Below are 18,137 nucleotides of genomic sequence, written 5' to 3' on the forward strand. Positions count from 1 at the left end.
GGGTTGTCTGCTCGTAGTTGTCCAATTTTTTTTGTCAACATACAAGACAACTGTTAGTTGACAAAAATGATGAACTGCATTTTTGTTTAACTCCATTATATTAACAATTAAAATGGACCTAAAAAATAAGATAAAGTCAATTCTAAAAAAGCAGGTAAGTCATTTGCAAACTGAAAACTAACGTGGACGTGTCAGCAGCTAAATAAACACATGCGCTCGAATTTACTCCATCTTAAGAAAATGATTTCACGTAACTGATTATTAGATAATAGGAGATTGAGCGCACAATTTATCAGTTATTCAGAAGTTTATTTGATAGCTTTATAAATTACTTCACAAAATCATTCACCAGGTATGAACCGTTAGATGTTTTTAATATGTTGCCTCTGGGTATGTTGGGCGTTAACAACAAAATATTTTTTTTATTATCTGAATTTATAAATGCTTTAAATCAATTACACAAATATATGCAATAAAACAAGGTAGGAAATGTCATCATAATATAAATCCAATATTTATAATCAGCCACTCTTTCTTTTAAAAAAAATGTATTGCATATTTGTAAATTAATCCATTGAATTATCTGTCTTGAAATTTCATATATACCCAAATAATCTATCTATAAACAAATAGATGACTGCTTATTTTCTCTTTTTTTAAAGTAGAAAAAATATCAGTTACGTATATTTCTCTGATTTCAGGATACATTTGTATCCCCCACGGAGGAAGTGATAAACCATGATTCATTCACCGGGGGACCAGTAGTTACCAAATATAAGGTGAGGGGTTGTCACAAGCACTTGATGGTACTACATGTATTATATTTCATGAATGTTATATCTTATGCACGTAGTGCATGACTCACTCTGGATAATGCAAAAGTTTGCATGTATCATTGTACTTATATTATGAATACCAGTAAATAAGAATAATATCTCTTAATTGATTTAAACATATCTTATTGATAATTCAAGAGGATTGGGCAACAGGCTATACCTATGTAAACCCTCTCCAAAGAAAATTCTCTTCTAAAAAGCTTTGTTCCTTAGTATTTCATGGGATTTAAAAAAATATTGTTTAAAGAAAATTATAAAAACACTATGAAGATCAATAAAAAAGATGCCCTTTGGAAGATTTTGCTTCAAAAAATTACATGTTATGATAAACCTTCTTTTGTGTGCAGCAAGTTAAGCCAAGTAACCCCCACGAAGAGCAAGAGATATTGGATGGTATTGATAAAGTTTACTACAACACCGAGGGCATTGACACCAGTCATTATGAATTACGGGTAAGATGTAACTGTTCATAGCTGATTTGCTATTTTATAAAGTACAAATTCATTGTCAGGAAAATCTTAATAATACTGATTTTGTTGTGATGATTTGCTTTGCTGTTTCTGATTTATTTATGTTCCCACTTCAGAAACTACCAGAAGTCCTGGATTTAGGTGACATTGATTTAGATAGAAAGAGACTCAGAAAACAACTGCAAGTGGTAAGAATCATGAATTGTATTTGGCAGCTGTCTATTACCTCTTTTTTTTTTTAAAAAGTCAAAATCCTTTTTATCGCTGACATCAGCATTATGTAAATTATTATTCTGTAGGTTTCCAAAAAAGTGTCTGACTTGGTTCTTCAAAACCACCCTGCGTACGCCCGGGAACTCCAGCGGGTGATGGACCTCCAGAAGACTTTACAATATGCCACTGTTATCTGTGCCAACGGCAGGAGGTTTGTGATGTTTCTTTATTCAAAAGCTAATGCCAATGTTTTAAAATATGCCTCAATGTGATAAGTAAAATATCAAATATCATTACATGTAATGACATTTACATGAACATGTTGTTATGAAAAATTGTCAGCCTTTCTTCCTCTTTCTATTTTATGACCTACAGTGTACAGTGTAATGTTCAGTATATTTACATGTGATTCTGTTAAGGTATTATTGAAGTTAGGTGCACTTGTTTTATATGAACAATTTTTATTTGTTTTTCTATTTTCAGACAGTTGTCTTCTGCCAGGGATACCTTTACTGCAGCTAGTCTGAACATGTTGGCCAACTATAGGAAGCGACAGCAGCTGGTTAGCATAATGAAGTCACTGAGAACCATCAAAACATTGGTAAACATTCATTGAATGGAATTGGTTTTCAAGAAGTAAGCAGACCTCTCACTGAAATTTTTAGCACAAAAATCATAATAATTATTTGTTTTCTTTCCCTACTTCCAGCAAAGAACAGATGTGAGACTAAGAGAACTAATGGAGGTACAGTAACTGTTATAGCTTATTTATGATACTTTTAACAAAAATAAATTTTAAGATTTTAATAGATATTATTCAAGAAGTATTTTTGAAATAGTCTCTTGAAAGATTATGGTCCATTGCTCAGTCAGTCAAGCAGTCTGTCATTCAATGAACCTTATAGTATTTTTTTTTTACTATCATTTTAAGAACCAAGCGTCAAACTTCATATTAAAAGTAGTGCTACCTTTATATGTACAGGATGATTCCTATTGATCTTTAGGGTCAAAAGTCAAAGTTCATCAGATTTGTTTATATGCATATTAGTATTAAAATTATTGTTTGAATAATTTTAGGTCAGGTTTACTACTTCACCAACCGGTTTTCAAATAGTCTTATGTCTTTTAACACAGACATATTTAAATTGTTAAACCAATAGAAAATAAAATTACATATCCAATGCACGTAATTGTTTAAAATTAAGCACTAATAGTTTTTGCGGTTTGATATTAGGAGGAAGATTATTGTGGGGCCATTCAACTTTGTTTAGAGTGCCAAAAAGCTGCCAGCACCTACAAACACTTTACCTGTATCAGGTCAGTACATACAATAGCATTGTCCTTATCAGGTCAGTGATAACTATCAAGTGACCTGTATCAGGTCAATACACACAGAAAATCTCCTGTATTAGGTCAATACACACAGACAATCTCCTGTATAGGTCAATACACACAATCTCCTGTATCAAGTCAATACACACAGACAATCTCCTGTATCAGGTCAATACACACAGAAAATCTATTGTATCAGGTCAATACACACAGACATCTCCTGTATAAGTCAATACACACAGAAAATCTCCTGTATCAGGTCAATACACACAGACAAGGTCCTATATCAGGTCAATACACACAGACAATCACCTGTATCAAGTCAATACACACAGCCAATCTCCTGTTTCAGGTCAATACACATAGACAATCTCCTGTTTCAGGTCAATACACACAGACAGTCACCTGTATCAGGTCAATACACACAAACAATCTCCAATATCAGGACAATATACAGACAATCACCTGTATCAAGTCAATACACACAGAAAATCTCCAATATCAGGTCAATACACACAGACAATCTCCTGTATCAAGTCAATACACACAATCTTCAGTATCAGGTAAATACACAGACAATCTGCTGTATCAAGTCAATATACACGCAAAAAATCTCCAATATCAGGTCAATACACACAGATAATCTCCTGTATCAGGTCAATACACACAGACAATCACATGTATCAGGTCAATACACACAAACAATTTCCTGCATCAAGTCAATACACACAGAAAATCTCCTGTATCAGTTCAATACACACAGATAATCTCCTGTATCAAGTCAATACACACAGAAAATCTCCTGTTTCAGGTCAATACACATCGACAATCTCCTGTATCAGGTCAATACACACAGACAATCACCTGTATCAGGTCAATACACACAGACAATCTCCAGTATCAGGACAATACACAGACAATCTGCTGTATCAAGTCAATACACTCAGAAAATCTCCTGTATTAGGTCAATACACACAGAAAATCTCCTGTATCAGGTCAATACACACAAACAATCACCTGTATCAGGTCAATACACACAGACAATCTCCTGTATCAAGTCAATACACACAATCTCCTGTATCAGGTCAATACACACAGACAATCTCCTGTATCAAGTCAATACACATTATCTCCAGTATCAGGACAATATACAGACAATCTGCTGTATCAAGTCAATACACACAGAAAATCTCCTGTATCAGGTCAATACACACAGATAAACACCTGTATTTGGTCAATACACACAGACAATCTCCTATATCTGGTAAATACACAATACACTTTTCTGTATTAGGTCAATACATACAGAACCTTTATCAGGTCAATATACACAATCTATTAATATTTCAAGTATCATTGTAGTGAGTTGAACTCCAAACTCCAGGATACACTGGTGATGATAGAGGAACAGATTGATGTGGCATTGTCCAAGACCTGCAGCAATTTTGATGAGACTCACTATGAGAAAGTACAGACAGCTTACAGGCTGCTTGGGAAAACTCAGGTCTGAGGAAATTTAGTTATAAAATCTTGTTGAAAAATATATACTTAGTATGTTTATCTTTTGAATGTAGTGAATTATATCAAATTTAATAGTTAAGCTTGGCTGTTACACAGGTTCTCTGTATTACCTCCACTTCAAACTGTGGAAAGAGAAAATACCCGGTATATAAATGACAAAAAAAAAAAATGCCCACAAAGTCAGAGCATAATTATCTCTAGGTGTGCAAAGAGTAGAAATTCTTTTCAGAATACAATATACTTTTTTTCCAGACGGCTATGGACCAACTCCACATGCATTTTACCAGTGCCATACACAACACAGCATTCCAGATAGTACTAGGATACGTAGAGCTGTGTTCTGGTACAGGACGAGAAAATTTCCACAAGAGACAGTACACAGATCTATGTAAGGTAAGGATTATAAGCTGCTGATGTGGCCTACTTTGTGGACATAAAGCTGATAAATTGGGTGTACATATTCCTTCTCAATTTTATTTGCACGAAGAGCACAGTTTATGAGAAGGAGATTTCTACATGTATTACTCATATAACTACAAATTGTAACATTAGGCACTTGCACATAACAAAACAGTTTGTGTTTTAAATAAAATGTTCATGTGTGTCAAAGTCATATTTTATAATGAGGAAATATTTTATTTCATTAGAGTGTTACACAAGAAAGTTTTACACCCTGTCTGATTGACCTGAGCAAAGCATTATGGGAGGTCATGAGGAGCTATCACAAGACAATACGGTGGCATGAGGAGCATGAGGAGGAGTCTGAGGAGACAGAAGGTCTGTAAAGACTAAAGATTAAGAATTTCATCATGCATTATCTTGCTTTAAATAACATGTTTATGTATTGCCAAATGGTCTTGAAATGAGAAATCCTCAATAACTGATTATGCTGATTTGGATTTTTCAACAGTTTTACAAGTGGGTACTAAATATGGATTTTTATTCCAAGAAATTGTTTGATTATTTAATGGATCATTCAATTTGACTGAGGTTGAAACAAATTTTAATTACATGAACATGCTTATCTGCATGCATTTAAAAAAGAAGAAATAATTTACATGTATTAACAATATAATAAAGACAATTTGTTCTTGTTTTGTAGATGGTAAAGCTCAAGCAGACTTTACAAAACACTACATCAAACAGAAGCTGGAACACGGGCTCAGTCGGATCTGGCAAGATGTGCAGTCGAAAGTCAAGATCTATGTGCTAGGAACAGATTTATCCGGATTCAAACTGGAGGAATTTATCCGCGTGCTAGATCTAGTCAACAGGTGATTTTAGATCATGGCATATACATTTATGTACCATATATGCAAAAATATATGTAAATGTCATACATGTGATGCCTGTATGAATAGATACACTTTATGGTATGTAATGTACTTTAGATTTACAGAACTATATTTACAATTCTGTAAATACAGATTAACTCAGAATAATTTGAATACTGCAGAATCCTTATTTTATGTGAGCACTTACCGGTAATTCTGCGATTCAACTGTTTTGCATTAAATCACAAGACTATATATGAAATCTGAGTTGAAATCTGTTTGAAAAATAAAAGTGAGATTTTAAAATCAGCAAGATGTGCTTCCCCCAATTTTACATGGGCAATTATTCCTCATGTTTTATAAGGAATCTACAGTATATGCTTTTATATATTAAATGCTAACAATTAATAATATTTTTTTTATTCAACATAAGAATGATAGAGATTGGAGAGGAATTCTGTAAGAGCAAATCAGAAGGTCTTCAGGATTCCCTAAAACAACAGAGTCTGAACTACTTCAAAAACCACCACAGGTGAGGACCAGGAACTGATCAAATTTGTTTCTAGAGCTGTTATTCATTTCAGTCGTTGGTCAAACAATGCTGCTAAAAAATCAACTCCCAAATTAGTATTTTCACTACTTTGACTTAAAGCATATGTACACATGAACAAGTTTGAATAAAAATTTGCAGTTATGTACATGTATTTGTAGATCCTTATGATAAGTCTCATATATGATGCTCTGAATTCCTTATTTTACGCGAGTACTTAATTCCGCGATTCAACCCTTTTGCACCAAATCACAAGAATATAAAATCGCGAAAGCTGAATTTTTATCGTAGTTCTGTTTAGTTTACATTGGTCCGAAAAATAAAATTTGCGAGATGTACCTCTCACGATTTTATGCGGATATTAATATTAATTCCTTGTGTATAATTAGGAATCCACAGTAAACATAACACAGTAATATTGTCACAGTGTGTAATATATGGTACAATTTACCCACAGGTACCGCATGGAGGAGCTGCGTATGTTTCTGGAGAACGAGGGTTGGGAACTGTGTCCTGTCAAGCTATCCTTCTCCTACGTACAGCTCTTGGTAAGGCATTGCGTTATTGTATTGGCTTGCTTGGTTTCTAGATATCACTGTGGCTTTGTAAACATAGAACCATTTTAACAAGAGGTAGTTGGTGTCAAACAACAATGTGACGTAGGCCTGTCTATTTCATCGTAGGCCACTAAGCCTTTGCTCTTTGAAATCAACAAGATTTGTCTGGCTTTTGAGCTGAGACTATGCTATCAGTGTATATTCCACTTGAAACCAGCGTCATTTTTAATTTGTTTTGATGCAACAAATAGATAGTAAGTCCTACTGAAAATCCAATTCCTTGTTAAAATGGTTCTAATACCAATTTTCACAGATTTATTTGTCGAGTTAATCCACAAAATAAAATGTTTATTGATGTGCAATTTAATATCTACTAACACTGTATTGATAGGATTATTGGCCACATTTATCCTTGAGAATGTGACTTTCACAAAATCCATAAAAATTGTTGCCTCTGAGTTTTGATTAAACCTTAAACTGGGTTTATATTTTTGCCGAATGTTAACAATGATCATATCAACAGTTATTATGAAACGTGAATAAAATGCTTCCTTACTCCATTTTCTGAAACCATTTTTTTAAGAATTTGAACTGGATGCAAATTACGAAAATAACATCTTATCAATATTTATACTCAATTAAAAAAACTCAATAAAAGGAGATTATCCATATTAAAATTCTACTTAAATAATTGAAATGCTATGAAAACATACTGTATACAGCATTATTTTCGCCCATTCTAATTTTTGCGCTTCTACACTTGCAAACAGTTTCGCCCATCCAGAATACGCCCAGACACAGTTTTGGTTAAAGAGAGATAACTTGAGACTTTGGAATTTCCAGTCTTAAATTCGCCCACTGACAAGTGCAAAAGGGGCCAAAAAAAAAAAGGGGGCATATTTCCTTGTAAACAGTATTCACTCGAGTTAATGGAGCATCCATACACAACAACAAAAACTCAAAATTCTCAAAGCATTTGGCATATAAATTTTAAGTATGCAAAAGCAGATATTAATTTTTATCCGGTTTGTTATGAAATGAGTTCTCTGATGATCACAACCCTGTATTAACATTGGCTGTTCCAAGAACTACACATATGTCGGTTACCAAGACGTCAACCATAATCATACAACCCAAATCAGATGATTTTCATTGTCTTATCAGGGGAAAACACAGCTGATAAACCAGGTCAGGAATCAGTATAATTTCTAATATATTACCTCTGCATGATCTATTGATTCATGAGTTATCCATAACATAAATTTTATCCATTCTCCCCAAACATACAGCTTTTCCTTCTCTGTGAATGACTTCAGAATGTTGAATTGCAAGAATTATAAAATTTCTTTATTTTTTTATAAAAAAACCCATGAACATCATGATTTTAAACACTCCATTGAGCTACTATACACAGGTCAACATTTACACACATTTCATGACAACATTTATCCGACAATCTACAATTACAGGTATTCAGTTATGTCTAGTTTGCGCTCATGTATTAAATGTTGGTTTTTATTTATCAGATATAAAATAAAAATATCATACTGGAATTAAAATCAAAACTTTTTTTTTCTACATCCAATGTTAATTAATCTGAATCCAATGAGGCAGCTTGCAGGCTCTTCTCTGCTTCTGGCGTTTTCAAATCCACATCTACAAAGTCATTTCCCTTCTTCTCTTCCACATTTACTTCGCTCTTCTCCACATTTTCTTGCGTGGTTTCCTTCTCCACAGTGACTGATTCTTGCTTTTCCTCCTCACCACTATCTGGTTCCCCTTTCTTTGAGCTGGAACCCTCCTCCAAGTCCACTACATCTCCGTCAGATACACCCAGACCTGAAGAATCACCGACTGGCTCCGCAGGTCCTAGTAATTTCATCTCCTCCATGTTTCTCTCCTTATTAATGTCCTTTTTGTCTGAGCTGGCAGGTGCTTGTTTCTTTTGAACTGTTGTAAGAATGAATACAATGAAAAAATCAAATGTATATTTATATTATCTCTTATTATCATATACTGTGGAATCATTTAAAATTTGTGGGGGCCAATTTTCGTGGATTTGGGGTTTTTTGCTCATTCAAGGGGATTGAAATTCAAGGATGTGACAGTTTTCAGTTTCAATAAGAAAGATTTCTCTTTTTAAATTTGTGGTATTCGTTAGATAGCCCTCCCCTTTGACTTTACATCCTCAACGAAAACCAATTTGGTCTTCGTTGAGGATGTAAAGTCAAAGGGGAGGGCTACCTAACGAATACCACAAAAATTGAGCCACCACAAATTCTAATGATTCCACAGTACATGTACATCGATCATCATAAACTACTGTTGTTAATAATGTAATCTTCTCTCCTTCTCCACATTAACAAACAATATACCAGTAGAATGAGCTTTCGCTATGTCAAACTACTTTTTCTTAAACTAGATGGGACTGTTTTAAAACTTCGAGATTTCTGAGTATTCCATATATTGAGGGTAAACTACTTACAAAAGAAGTGGTTGGGGCTCACAAATCAATTCAACATATCCGTTACATTTGAGATATCAGTGTTCGAGATATCTAAGTTCAACTGTATGCAATTCTGCTTAATTTAATGCTGATGATCGAGTAATACAATTTTAGAATACCTATTTTTTCAAATATGTTTCCTGAAACAAAACAACCTATAACAGACTTCAATAATTGCTTTGCCACCAGGGTGATTGATAAGAATGATAAACAATACTGTAGATTCCTAATTAGATGCGAGGAATTAATATTGGTGTAAAATTGCAAGAAGCATCCTACGCGGATTTTAAAATCTCGCCATTATTTTCTTAGAGTTGAGAACTATAAGAATCAAGAATAAAAGATCCACATTCACGATTTTATATTCTCGCAATTTGATACAAAACAGAGAGATCATGGAATTAAATACCGGTAATCATGTAATATAAAGAATTTACAGTACATGCACTTCTGCTGTTTTTTAACTATGGGTTTGAATTTTGGTTGGATTCCAAAATAGGTACATATATTTTTCAGCTTTTCTGAATTCATGCAATTTAATTTAATGTCTGTGAGATGATACCACAAAAAAAGTACACATTTAAATAGTAGAATTCCACAGAAAAATTCATATTTGCAGTATTTCATGTGAGATCAGCTAGACTCTTACCAGGTTCGCATTTCTTGTTGCCATAGGGATAGGACTTGTAATAGCAGTAGGTAATGAAGAGAATGAAGAGAGCTAGACTCTTACCAGGTTCGCGTTTCTTGTTGCCATAGGGATAGGACTTGTAATAGCAGTAGGTAATGAAGAGAATGAAGAGAGCTAGACTCTTACCAGGTTCGCGTTTCTTGTTGCCATAGGGATAGGACTTGTAATAGCAGTAGGTAATGAAAAGAATGATGAGGAAGCTGAATGCCAGACAGACCCCTGTAATGGCCCCATACACAGTGGTCAGAATCACGGCCTGCTCTAGCTCCTCCTTTGTGTTCAGAGCTTGGCTGTCTGAAAATACAACATACACATTCCTCTCTTATAGTCAGAGATAGCCTATATTATTTATGACACATTTAAACAGTGGAATCATTATTTATATTGATGTAGTATGGAATCATTTAGTCTGTTGAGGAGAAAAGAATCGTAACGTATACAAACAAGTCTATCAATTCATGAAATATTGAAAATTTGCTTGTTTGCACTATACAGTACTTATAACCATGCTTTTCTTTTACTTTTTTAAATTGCAAGAACCAATACTAAATCAAATTGATACAATAATCAAACAATTAACGGTATTGTCTTTAAGAATTTTAATGTTTTTGGATTTTGCAGTGCTACATTGTCCATTAGACTTTTTTTACTGGATTAGGATAAATTTCACAATCTTTTTTTCTATATAAATCATGATATTGGATGGCTGTACTTTCTTGTGAAGCAGCTAGTGAACAAGATTTACCTGCATCGGATGAAGCTATGTCAGACGCTGAGTTGCTGTCATTACAAGTGGGACGAAAAGTCAGTTGAAAGTCGAAGTTATTACCGACAGACTCGGGTTCACTAATGTTGACGAATAATGAGTATGCATCAAAACATTTTCCACTTGTGAGATTTGTATATGGTCCCCTGTACTGAAATCAATAAGAAAATTCAAATCAATTTGTAAAAAATAATGAATTAACAAGTATATTGTATACAGGGTTATTTTCACCTAGTGTTTTTAACAGGGTTTTCTAAAGCAAAAAATCTGGTTATTGAAATGGTGAAAATGGCGGGTTCGCGGGGACGCGTTGCCTAAAGGGTTACCCCTAATGCACAGATTACTCCTTCCCCAGTTTTCAAGGAAGGGAATTGATGGTTTGCTGATCAATTGTACATATATCAGAGATGTGCATAGCACTGGGATTTTGATTTTTGATAATTCGTGAGAATAATACTAGCTGTTGAGCTTAGTTATTTTCTTGTAGAATATTGCATATAGGGTACCCCCATAGTATGGATAACTCCTCCTACATTTTTCAAAATAGGAAGTTGATTTTTTAAAAGTAGAACAAGTACATGTATAACATTAGAAAGGTTTAACGTTATCCAACAATCAGATAAAAAAGGAGTGTCTTTATACTGTAAATTCCTTATATTACGTGAGTACTTAATTCTACGATCCCGCTGTATTTTATCCAATCTGGAGAATATAAAATCGCGATCGCGGAACATTTATCCATATTTCTTATAGTCCCCAACCGTAAGAAAATAAAGGCGAGATTCTAAAATCTGTGATGGGTGCTTCTCGCGTTTTTACGCGGATATAAATTACTCGCATTTAATTAGGAATTTACAGTATGTGCCAATTTAAAACCTTCCTTGCCAGAACATGTACTGATATGTCTGATTTTAATGAAAATTCATATACATGTATATTAATGAGGTACAGTAATTTTAACAAATGGTACTCTTATAATGCCGAAGGGGACCAAAAAAAAAAAAGAAAATCTGAGAATCAGATATAAACCCACCTCATCTGTTTGGCCACTAGGACTGGATGTAAACTTGAAGATCATCCCAGTATTTTCTAGAGCACCTGCTCCCTGCACACATATCTGGCGCCTGCATCTCTGAGAGTTGTTGATTCCCACCGTGACCTCACAGTAGCCCCTGGGTAGGCGGTCCTTGCTGACCAGAAGGGTCACATTCTCTGTGGAGCGAGGGGCCAGGGTGAAGCTCCCTCCACACGTGTTGTTCGTACCGGCAGTAGTTCCACTGATATAAACTGAAACGTTTCACAAACTATTAGTTATAGTATGGGAAATTTTTTAATTTAAAAAAAAATCCAAAGGACTATCTTTTCTCTATAGTCGTCATGGTTACTGCCACATCAATGTGAAAATTAACATGAGGTTGTAGCTAGGGAACCTGTCTATTTCTTTTAAAGAAATTAAATTTATATCTACACTACATAAATTTAAATTTTTTTTTGATATGAAAATGTCAGTCTTTTTTCTTTCTATCCCTTCCTTGTAATTACCAAACCCTTTTATATCATTGCTTTATTGTCATTGCCTTTCTAATTAAAGAATATACATGTGGATTTAATACATGTAATATGTCTAGCAAAATACATCAGCATTATCTCATTGTACATAAGCAAGTTAAGAAGGTGATGCATGTATGCTTACAAGGTTGATGTTTTGTTATGACTGCCAGCATTAGTTTGTATAAAGTGTTCTTTGGACAACTATCAGGCACAATATACTCTTTGTGAAAAATGCTTGATTGTGTCTTATTTGTCTTAGAGGTAATCTTCTTAACCACTGCTATATGGGATGCCAAAATTACTATATTGTTTGTGTGCAAAGAAGGACAATTTTTAATTTAAATCCTATGGCCTCACAGACAATGTTCAGGCTTTTTTTCATGATAACATAGATCTGTGACTAAATAATTTTCTGTTGGGTGTTAAGGAAATTATTTCCATGGAAGTAAAGATATTTTTTATTGAGTAGAGCAAACTTAATATGTTTCTTGCATGACAAATTTAATCAATGAGAGAAAAGGGCAGGAAATATGACACATGATCTCAGAAAGACATTTACATAGCAGCAGCCATAACTTGATTGATTAAATATAACCGGCGTCTTTGGTATATTAATATGAACAGTCGTTCAGTGTATCCGCTACTCTCTGATGTAATAATGAATTCCTAAAAATGCTGCACTTGCTATAGGCTTCATTTTTGTTTAATTTATAGTTTCCTGAATTTCCAATTCGTTTTATTTCTTAAGGTCAACCAGAAACATACATGTATGGTTGCAAATTGTTCCTTTGAACCAGTGTATCAGTTTTTGCTATGAAAGACTAGAGAGATGATTTTTTTTTTCTTTATTATCCATTTTTTAATAATTTATTCACATCTATTACAATTTCCTGTTCCTTTTATCAATGAAAGGTCGACAAAAACATATGTATGCTCAGCTAGTTGTTTCAGCTAGGGCTAGGGCATTACCGTTTACCAATTTGGAAAGGGGGGGGGGGTTGAAAGTTTTAATTTTGAGTTATCTCCCACGAGAGTATTCCACTTTGATCTGTTCGATCAGGAATCTTGACATCTGTTTTGTAAGACTTCGCGAACATATCTCATCTGAAGGTCAGTGCTTGGGGGAAAGAAAAAAACATCAACATCCTCTATCGGAGTAGAGTTTTACTGGAGTTATTTTTACTCACGCATTCTTTGCGCTAACGCGCAATGAAAGAGCCAGAGGAAGATGACTGCCTCAGATAATCCTGCCATTGTGAAGCTAGGAAAAAAATAAAGAGAGATGAAAAGAAGAAATTATTAATCATCATAATTGAAAAAAAACAAATCAATATTAGTTCGTGATTAATACGTGATTAATTGTTTGTCGATGGTTGTGTGTAGTTTTTGCCGTGCGTTTGCCGACAAGGACATTGAGAAGGGCAGTAGGTCGTTAGAGAATTGGTCTGTATAAATCTAGTCGATGTATCGATTTATAATATTTTATGGACTACAGAGATACTGAAGTTAGATTAACAGAGAATATGAAGCGGATCTTGGCACCACACGTGTTATGTGGTTATGAAAATAAAACTGCAGCTGAGATTTCAATAAATTAACAAGATTCGTTTACTTCTCTTTTACCAGGAATCAATTCAAATGATTATTTTGATAATAATTTATACGGACTTAAACAAAATAAGAATCTGTTGTAGTTCTAAATACATACGTGTTTGTTAGAAAATCACGCCTATATCCCCGTTCGTTTATTCACACTGAAACTGGAAAAGGTCGGCCAAGCGGAAGATACCACTGAAGAGAAAACGGAAACGAGTCGTGATTCACTTGTTGATACATAGAGCAAAACCCAGTTTCTTTCTCCCTGCTCAGTTAATCGGGATTAAAACATGTCAAATCGGATTCTTAGAGTTTCGCGAACGACATTTTCAGGACGTACACATTGTGATTTATCTGGGAATGTAATGATGTCGAGGACTGTAGCTCTCGCGCCTCTCTCCGAGGCTAGCTTCGCATTTCGTAGATATTAGATCGATATGGAAAAAAAAGAGATTTTTTCAACACATAAATTTGACTGTGACGAATGTACGGCTTTGCTGTTTTGGTGTGTCTTACGATATCGCCATTATCATTGATTTATTTATAAAGATGGTTGTTCGAGATTTCCTTCTTATAATCAATTACGCCACAGACATTTGTAATTAACAGTGTAGGCTTTGAAGTTTACGTAAGTCGAGCCGAGCCTATCTGGCGTTATTAAATATTTCAGATTAGCGCATTCAGAAAGCTTATGTTTGAGTAGATAGCACTGATACTCAACCATAATCATTTAATTGTAGTCTGATAAAACAAAAGGCTACAATGTAGCCATAAAAGACTTAGCGCCAAGTTCATTTCCTTCCTGCTTAAAGGTTTTGATCACCGGAAAAAAATGTTACATAATTATGTATGTTGATATAGTGCTAAATCTGCTTTGAAAAGGAATTATTTGATGGCTTTCTTCCTCACTAAAAAGTAATGAAATGGAGGTAATGTTAATTGAATCTATATAACAAGAAAGAAAGAAACGCCTATTGCATTTCTTAAGTGTTTTCCAAACTTTCGAAGTAAAGTAGAACAAACCCAAAAATGTGCAGGTTAAATATGAGTTTGTGTAGATACATGTGTAGACATAAACAACAAACTGAGGTTACATACACACGCGGAAACAAAACGCGTGGATATGCACATGCTGTGCTGTTTGTATGCACCGCGAGCATGCGTGGATCCAGAAGAGGGGGGGGGGGGCAGGGGGTCCCCTTATTAAAATTGAATTTTATTAATTTAAGATAGTAAAGTTGAAAAGGATATACCCCTCCCCACCCACCCCGATTTTTTTTTATATACGCCCATGACGAAGACGTGTTGTCGAGAAATATAAAACCTTACTTCGTTTCTAGTTAGTTACCTGTTTGTCCGAATTATCTGGCTTTTATAAAATAATTTTGATATTTCACTTGCCAGGAAAACCTGGCAAATAAAATAAAGCCAAGAAATAAAGCCGGGAAAACGGCTAATAATTTCATTTATTGCATAGTTATCAAAATTCGTATTGAAAAATCGGTTAAAATGCCACGAAAACGTCAGACTGTTTAGTTTTTAACGATTTGAATATTTGCAAGGGTTCCCTGGCAAGTAAAATATCAAATTGGTTTTTTTTTTAAAAAGCAAGGAAAACGTCATATACTTTGTACTACTTGCCTGTATGTCATTTATTTTAATTCGAATTTGATAACTATGCACTAAATGAATGATTTTAAATTTTCGAAATTTAGATAAAAGATCATTAGGGGCAACGTAATTCCTATAGTTTTGATAGAGGCCCATGGGCCACAATGCTCACTTGAGTTTTGATTAATGCATAAAAATAAACATGCACATGTTCTGGTATCGCATTGGAAAGCTGAATTTTAGAAGGTTATGAAATAGGCAATAAATAACAAGATATTCAGAATGTGGTCCTGCAAAATTTTTCATTATTCTGGCTTAATTATATAAATATGTTTTTGTGAGGTCATTTGAATAAATTATACAACATTATGGTTGTTGACAATGAACCAATTCTAATTAAAGTTAACTTTAAATGAATTTAGATAATATTATTTTCAGTACCAGTTAAAACATTACTTTGATTACTTTTAAATTTATTGCACATACATATAAGTATTTTGTCTGGATATCTTAGTTTCTTTTTTTATGCCCATATAAGAGTTACAAATAGGTTAAAAAGAATTCTATAAATTTATTTGTGTACATGTATTAAGAGAAGTGTTTGCTGTAAGTTTGAAATATTATGATATTTCTTTATTACAGGAATTCCGATTTATGAAGTCATGGATGAAATCCCCTAACTCAACACTGAACTTGAGCACCACCGAAGATACCTCAGGTGGTAGCACTGTGATGGAACCTTCTAAGCGGCGCTACTTTGTGCAGAGTGCCACAAAAAATCCATTCGATGAAAAGCCTGATGAAGATGAAAATGAAGATTTCTTTGCGGGATCATTGGTAATAAAAGTTTATCTAATTTCAATTACATTCTTTTATCCCTTGCATGATGGGCTCGTTAGTTTGATTAGAAGTCTGAAACCATGTTGTTTGATTAATTAATATTATTTGTAAAAAAAGAAGTTGTGTCATGTTAAGTGTTTCTAATGGAAATCAATGAGCAGCAATTATTTGCAGTGGAGAAAATAAATGATGAAAAAAAAAGAATTTTAATTATTAATGTTTTGAGATTCTGGTTCAGCTGTCCCCAAATTATCAAATCACTCAACTCAGATCTCAACTGGAATTCTTTAAAGAAAAGGGCATAGGTTTGAGTTCAACACTTGTTGGCAAAGTAATATTGGCTTAATGAAAGTTGATTTTAATTCATATCTCGCAAAGAGCATTGAAGATGTTAATCAGATTTTTTTAAAAGCTTTCAGAGGTATGCTTTTCATTATTAATTTAAAATCTGAAACAATTCTTCTCCTTAAGGGCATTTTTAGGTGATTCAATTGCACATGGTAATGTTATCTTTCTTTACCATCGAAACAAGCCAGTCTTCCTATAATTACACAAACATGAAAATCAATTTATGGAGTGCTTCATACAGCAGCCTTTTCTAAATGAGTTTCTCCTTTTTGTCTAGGATGACGAAGATAACGGTAACCTTTCAGACAGTGATTCCGATGTACCCGACGAATTGAAACAAGATTATATCGACGAAGTGACGGGAGAAGGAAGGTCAAACAGGTCATTTGAACTCTTTAATTTCATAGTGTATATTGCACAATTCTTTAACAGGATGGGGGTGCTGGGGATTGGGGGGGAGGATTGCATAATTTTGTTCTCTTTTTTTCGAAACTCAGAGAAATTGATCAATAGAACATTGCATGCTGCAGAGATATATAGAAGTTGTATTGATGATTTTGTCAAGAAATAGATTTTTTGAGGTCTATTATCTGTGTGTTAAATTGGTCTATCAAATTGTTGAAGTATATGAAAACTCAGATCAATAAATGTTTCTGTAGAAGTAAAGGGTTATATTTACGATCATTTTTTCTTTTTCTTTGTTTTATGCAGTAGGCAAATAAAGAGACGAATTTCAAAGAGTAAAAATGAGAAGTTTATTCCCATTGTCACAAATACCACCTTGAATGTAATGAGGGTCATAGGTAGGTCAAGGTCATTATAATTTTTTTTTTTAAATCTTCAGGTAAAAGCCTGAAGACATCAGCATGTTAATTTTCTTTACCAGTAATTTTTCTGTTATTGAAAAGGAAAACTTTTCAAAATGTATTGATTTTTGGGAAAGAATGGGATCACATGTAATACCGTAATATACATATAAAAACAGTATATATACACATGAACTGACCCTATTCTTATCTGAAATGCTGTTTAAAATCACATTTTTTGCGCTTAACAATAAATTGGAATATATATATATATTTGCTTAAGAATTTAAAATGGTATAAGTGTGCATGATGCCATCTTACCTATTCCCATCAGGTAAATACATGCAGATGATGACAGTGCTGAAGCCCATTGCATTTGATGTCATACTGTGTATGTCCCAGCTCTTTGACTACTATTTCTACACTGTAAGTTGGAATTTATGTCTTCATGTACTGGTATAGACCGGTTAAAGCAGTGCTTTATATTTTTTTTTTCTTAGTGGTACGTGTATCAATTTTTTTAATCTGATTTCAGGTGTATTCCTTTTTCGGTGCTGATACGGTGAGTATGAAATACAAAAGTTGCGACACATATACACACAAATAAATAGTAGACAATTTTTTTCTATTTCAATCAAATGAAAAAGCCCATCAAAATACCATAATATA

The 18,137-nt window shown here is 33.8% G+C and overlaps 2 protein-coding genes across 4 annotated transcripts in view; one reads left to right on the forward strand and one right to left on the reverse strand.

Annotated features, from left to right (window-relative positions):
- Nucleotides 1-18,137, forward strand: part of LOC128171692 (syndetin-like) — a 25,861-nt gene continuing 7,724 nt past the window's right edge. Inside the window, exons 1-20 of one of the 2 annotated variants that reach the window (XM_052837466.1) lie at nucleotides 1-154; nucleotides 702-779; nucleotides 1,184-1,288; nucleotides 1,423-1,494; nucleotides 1,606-1,730; nucleotides 2,003-2,120; nucleotides 2,229-2,264; nucleotides 2,754-2,836; nucleotides 4,214-4,355; nucleotides 4,625-4,765; nucleotides 5,020-5,149; nucleotides 5,475-5,646; nucleotides 6,080-6,178; nucleotides 6,654-6,744; nucleotides 7,918-7,941; nucleotides 16,117-16,311; nucleotides 16,940-17,043; nucleotides 17,374-17,465; nucleotides 17,803-17,894; nucleotides 18,004-18,030. In XM_052837466.1, coding sequence (XP_052693426.1) covers nucleotides 113-154; nucleotides 702-779; nucleotides 1,184-1,288; nucleotides 1,423-1,494; nucleotides 1,606-1,730; nucleotides 2,003-2,120; nucleotides 2,229-2,264; nucleotides 2,754-2,836; nucleotides 4,214-4,355; nucleotides 4,625-4,765; nucleotides 5,020-5,149; nucleotides 5,475-5,646; nucleotides 6,080-6,178; nucleotides 6,654-6,744; nucleotides 7,918-7,941; nucleotides 16,117-16,311; nucleotides 16,940-17,043; nucleotides 17,374-17,465; nucleotides 17,803-17,894; nucleotides 18,004-18,030 — 1,968 coding nt within the window. In that variant the 5' untranslated portion in view covers nucleotides 1-112. The remainder of the gene's footprint in view (nucleotides 155-701; nucleotides 780-1,183; nucleotides 1,289-1,422; nucleotides 1,495-1,605; nucleotides 1,731-2,002; nucleotides 2,121-2,228; nucleotides 2,265-2,753; nucleotides 2,837-4,213; nucleotides 4,356-4,624; nucleotides 4,766-5,019; nucleotides 5,150-5,474; nucleotides 5,647-6,079; nucleotides 6,179-6,653; nucleotides 6,745-7,917; nucleotides 7,942-16,116; nucleotides 16,312-16,939; nucleotides 17,044-17,373; nucleotides 17,466-17,802; nucleotides 17,895-18,003; nucleotides 18,031-18,137) is intronic. The other variant, XM_052837473.1, reaches the window with a different exon arrangement.
- LOC128171723 (uncharacterized) lies at nucleotides 8,079-14,279 on the reverse strand. Of its 2 annotated transcripts, none has more exons than XM_052837490.1 (6): nucleotides 13,976-14,279; nucleotides 13,455-13,528; nucleotides 11,750-12,003; nucleotides 10,696-10,867; nucleotides 9,993-10,244; nucleotides 8,079-8,703 (listed from the first exon to the last, which is right to left on the reverse strand). In XM_052837490.1, exons 2-6 carry the CDS (start codon nucleotides 13,519-13,521, stop codon nucleotides 8,345-8,347), a joined length of 1,104 nt encoding a protein of 367 aa, XP_052693450.1. In that variant the 5' UTR covers nucleotides 13,522-13,528; nucleotides 13,976-14,279; the 3' UTR covers nucleotides 8,079-8,344. The 2 variants fall into 2 exon arrangements, with proteins under 2 accessions (XP_052693450.1, XP_052693456.1); XM_052837496.1 differs by having other exon boundaries at nucleotides 10,077-10,244; nucleotides 13,976-14,277.

The sequence above is a fragment of the Crassostrea angulata genome, chromosome 1 (genome assembly GCF_025612915.1).
Source record: "Crassostrea angulata isolate pt1a10 chromosome 1, ASM2561291v2, whole genome shotgun sequence".
In the NCBI taxonomy this organism is placed as follows: Eukaryota; Metazoa; Mollusca; class Bivalvia; order Ostreida; family Ostreidae; genus Magallana; species Magallana angulata.